General features: G+C 36.3%; 1 protein-coding gene across 1 annotated transcript; it reads right to left on the bottom strand.

Moving 5' to 3' along the window:
• Positions 1–228: 228 nt before the first annotated feature.
• LOC148907559 (uncharacterized) lies at positions 229–1,056 on the bottom strand. Its single transcript, XM_089035650.1, has 2 exons — positions 603–1,056; positions 229–496 (listed from the first exon to the last, which is right to left on the bottom strand). The coding sequence occupies exons 1-2, from the start codon at positions 893–895 to the stop codon at positions 238–240; spliced, it is 552 nt and encodes a 183-aa protein (XP_088891776.1). The 5' UTR covers positions 896–1,056; the 3' UTR covers positions 229–237.
• Between the last annotated feature and the right edge of the window lie 3,283 nt (positions 1,057–4,339).

The raw sequence follows: 4,339 nt of genomic DNA, 5'->3' as shown, positions 1-4,339 counted from the left end.
CAAACAAACAAGAATATATTCTTGCAATAAACAACTGTCAGTTACAATTGCTATTTACATCATTATCATGGAAATAAGTAATACTTTAAAACGGCATGGTATGACTTGTAAAGCACGTGAACAGTAAAAGATATAAGAAAATAAGGAAGAAAACATTAGTGTAGTGCTAGTCATAGTTATTTTACTTGTTCTGGGCCCATGAAATTAAAACTAAGCTTAGGAAAAAAAAGGATTTACTCACTCTTCTTCACTGCCAGTTTGTCTATACTTATATCCGTCGATAGTGCGGTACTTGGCACATGATGAACGTAGGGACCAGCGATTTAAACAAACAGGCTCAAACCCTGGATGTAAGGTCACACAAATGGGAGGTACTTCCAATTCTTCGAGCACTTCGGAAGACTTCAGTGACTCGAGACAACCCTCTATTTCGTGACAGCAATTACACTCTTGAGTTTTTTGAAGTAAGTCTTTCTTGCAATGACCGCATCTACACCTAAAAGAGGAAACGTTTAGATTTGCGAGTTAGTAAAAAAATCAAAACGAAACTAAATATTTTGCAAAAAGAGTGAGCTTGTAGCTAGATCTTGATAGTTACATACCAAGCGCTATTCGGCGTGACGCCATCAAATCTTTCTTGAAGCTTTTCATTTCTCTTCTCGATCTTTGACATTTCTTCGTTATATTCCCTGAGCCAGTCCGCATCAGTAAGTGGTTCTGAAGAATATGGTCCTACCAATTCGTGAGATTCAGACCTTGGGTAGCTATCATCTGACTCGTGTGTTTCAGCATGTTGATGGCATTCGTCCTCGATTTCTCCATCCTCTTCCTCTGAATATACACTTGAAATCTCGCTTTCAGAGCTGCAATCACTCCCGTAATAGTTCGTAGCCATCTTGTGAAATTATATATTGAAATTTATGTTTTTTGAAGGAATGAAAGTCACTAACGGGTCAATGTTTACAATACTTTGTCTACTCGTATCCTTGACAATCGCTTTTCTCGGTTCTCGAATTTACGTCACTAGTTACCAGTCTCCCAAAACACGGTCAACACGACTGGGCGTCGCCAGAAATCTAACTTTGAAGGCTGATTTCGAGGTGAAAAAAATTCGAAATCGAAAAGATTTTTTGGCAATATTTATCAACCAGCTGCCCTGGAACACCCCAAGAACAGAGATAAGGTGCCAACTGCTTTGGAGACCCCTCAAGTTCTTTTACACTATCAAGCTGGGTGTTTTCATGCACAAGTGCTACTACAACCAAGATTCCAACCAGGAACTGCAGGACCACATCAAAAAGAGAGATGTTGGCTACTCCCTACGTAGTTCCAACCAAATAACATTGCCTCTTTTCCATACAGTCAATCATGGAAAAAAGGCAATAAGGTACCAGGGTGCAAAACTGTGGAACGCGCTCAACAACAATACCAGAGAATCGAGTTGCCCCATTATTTTCAAACAAAAACTTAAAAAGGACATATCTCAACTAAAGATGTAATATCTCTTTCCAGTCAAAATATTAAATTATGTAATAATTAGCTTAGTAGTAGATAAGATCGAGAGAATGAGAGAGAGAGAGAGAGAGAAAGAGAATGTGTGTGGGTGAGAGTGAGAGGACTAGTATAGCTTAGGAACTAGGATTAGAACACGACCACATCAGCTACGCTGTATATAACTTATCGTGTATAAATAAATATTATTATTATTATTATTATTATTATTATTATTATTATTATTATTATTATTATTATTATTATTATTATCTATATCATCTAGAGATGACAAAACCGTAAAAAAATTCTAGACCTGATATACACTTTAAGTAGAAATTGGATATCACGCGCCGTCGGGTCTCTGTCTCCAGTCTTATTTTCTTTAGTTTTCTGTGACATTATGGAATTATTCACAAAAAAAATTTCTTTTCAAGAACGAAATGTTGCCCTAGTTGGAGAGCGAGTTAGAGCTGTTGATATGGTATTTTATGGCAATAAGGACTTACATGTTGGAAAGACCCACAGGCTAAGGAGGCAGCCCAATAATCCAAAAGACAATAATTGTATAGAAATAATAGACAAGTTTATGAAACCCAAGGCGGTAGTGAACCGTGATGTCGCTCTTATGCTATCTCAACTATTAGACAACGGAAAGCTGGAAAATGCCTAATGGTGAGTATGACTCACGATCACTTTTGAGAACTGGTCACTTCAGACAATAAGTTCAGTAATTGTGGTAATTATAACTAACATATGAATATTTGTTTCAAAATAGCGAGGTGCTTGATGAGGCAAAATGGAGCAAAGGGGATAGACATGTACCAGCAAGGGCACACAAGATTAAAGTGACAGTAGCCGTTGCGACATCTCACATTTCTGACAGTGATGTGAAAGCATTTATGGAAAATGTAAAATTGTCTTATCTAATAAACTAGCAGTGTTTATTCCAACTAATTCCATTTTAGATGTACGGGGTAGACCCTTAGGTATCAATGCCATGTATTTCATATTCGTATGCCATTTATTGGTTGTATTGGCAGTGAAAGCTTAATAAACGCGTTGTATTAACTTAAAGCTGCTCTGGGTCCTCACTTTAATAAGGTGTGCAGGATGTTTCCAGGGCTTGTAACTATGCACTGCCAACATGGTAATTATAGTGAATTGAAATGCTGGGTTTTATTCTTTATTGCATTTTACTTTTTCTGACATTTGGCTTTAAAGAGCATAGAAATGGTTGTTTTTCTTAAGCGCTTGGAACTTGCGAAAGGAAAATTTTGTCCTCAAAAATGTTTATACTCAAACTGAACAGATTCCCACAACAGGAGCCTCTCAAACTAGGAGAAAAGGGAGAGGCAGGGTGCAGAACTCTTTTCCCTCTAAAAGAAAACAGTACTACATCTTTGATGTAGCTTTGCTGGATCGAGATGTCGCCGCAGTACCAAGAGGAAATAGCAGAACAGTTCTCATTGGTGCTGGCCTTTTGAAATGGCTGATCTTAGCAAAAGGCTGCCTAGAAGGGGAAACCCAAGCACAGCTTGTGCAGCTGTTCCCAATTTTAAGGTAGCTTTGTTTGTAATAATCATGTTATCCCAAAATGTTTAATTACTTTTCGGAAGAAATCATTTATATTCTATTTTGCACCTTTTAGTGACAAGGATTGCAAAATAATGCAATCTGTGGGACACAATATCCTTGCTCCATCTGCTAGATATCCCTAACAATGCACAGCGAGAGATCTCAATTCTGTAAGGGGTCAGGGATCCCTATATTTGAGAATTTGTCTGACTCATCTGTCAGATTGGTATGTTTTTATTTTTCATACATCTTGTTTTTATAATTCCATATTGGACATTTTTTTGTTTGCGTGATAGTCATTTTGTGTGAATATTATGTTTATTTAAAATCTAACTATAATATATGACAATTTATATTAGAATTTCCTGTAAATTACGAAACATTTTTCTTGTTGAAAATCATATGTCACTGTTATATTAATTTTGCTCTTTTCAAGTGAAAAGAGATTAACGTTATGATTTCTATTTTCAGTATCTGGTTCGTATTTTAATGCGAATTTTGATACTTAAAAGCGTCTGCGTAATAATGACCTTAAAGAAAGAATTGAGTGCGGTAATATTCGACGACGAATCGAAAGCCCATAGAGGAGAACGGCATATTGACGGATGATAGAGAAAATCGAGATTCGTATTACAACGAGAGGACGTCTTTGATTTAGTGAAAGCTGTGATAAAGAAAGTTTTAAAAAAGCCATATATTACAAGGGCTTATCGGTATCATATTTTGAGAAAAGTAATGGATAAAGATATTCGTATAAGCATGTGAAAAATACGACATTTCGATTTACGTGGTAATCAGAAATGGAAATTATTGTGGGTAATTATACTGAAATACTATATCATTAGTCCTACCAAACAAGTGGTAGTCGTTATTGTCAATGGTATTCCTAGACGTTATGATAGTATACTAGATGACTATAAATACAAATATAGTTTGGAAGATTATGATTCTTTTTCTTATGAAATTAAAATTCCATCCTACTTTAAAGAATAAAAGAAAGAATGGTTAATCAAAATGAATAAATTAGAGCATAAAATGTTTGCTCATTTCACCGCCATTCCAAAGGCGACACTGATGTCCTGATAGCTAAGACGGCTGTGAAATCTGCTAAGGACAAAACTACCGTACTCGTCGCCGATGACACTAACTTGCAATGCTAGAGTTGCTACTGTACTTCATTTCTTCATCCCTTCAAGCCTGAACCCAGGAGAATGAATGTTAATCGAAGTAATATGATCATGCGGGTGGATGTAGTCCTGAGAGGGACTGT

This window comes from Actinia tenebrosa, unplaced genomic scaffold (genome assembly GCF_029948245.1).
Source record: "Actinia tenebrosa isolate PJP-AT-01 unplaced genomic scaffold, QUT_ActTen_1.0 PGA_scaffold3__52_contigs__length_22856419, whole genome shotgun sequence".
NCBI classification, from domain to species: domain Eukaryota; kingdom Metazoa; phylum Cnidaria; class Anthozoa; order Actiniaria; family Actiniidae; genus Actinia; species Actinia tenebrosa.
This window is presented reverse-complemented; position numbering and strand designations above follow the sequence as displayed.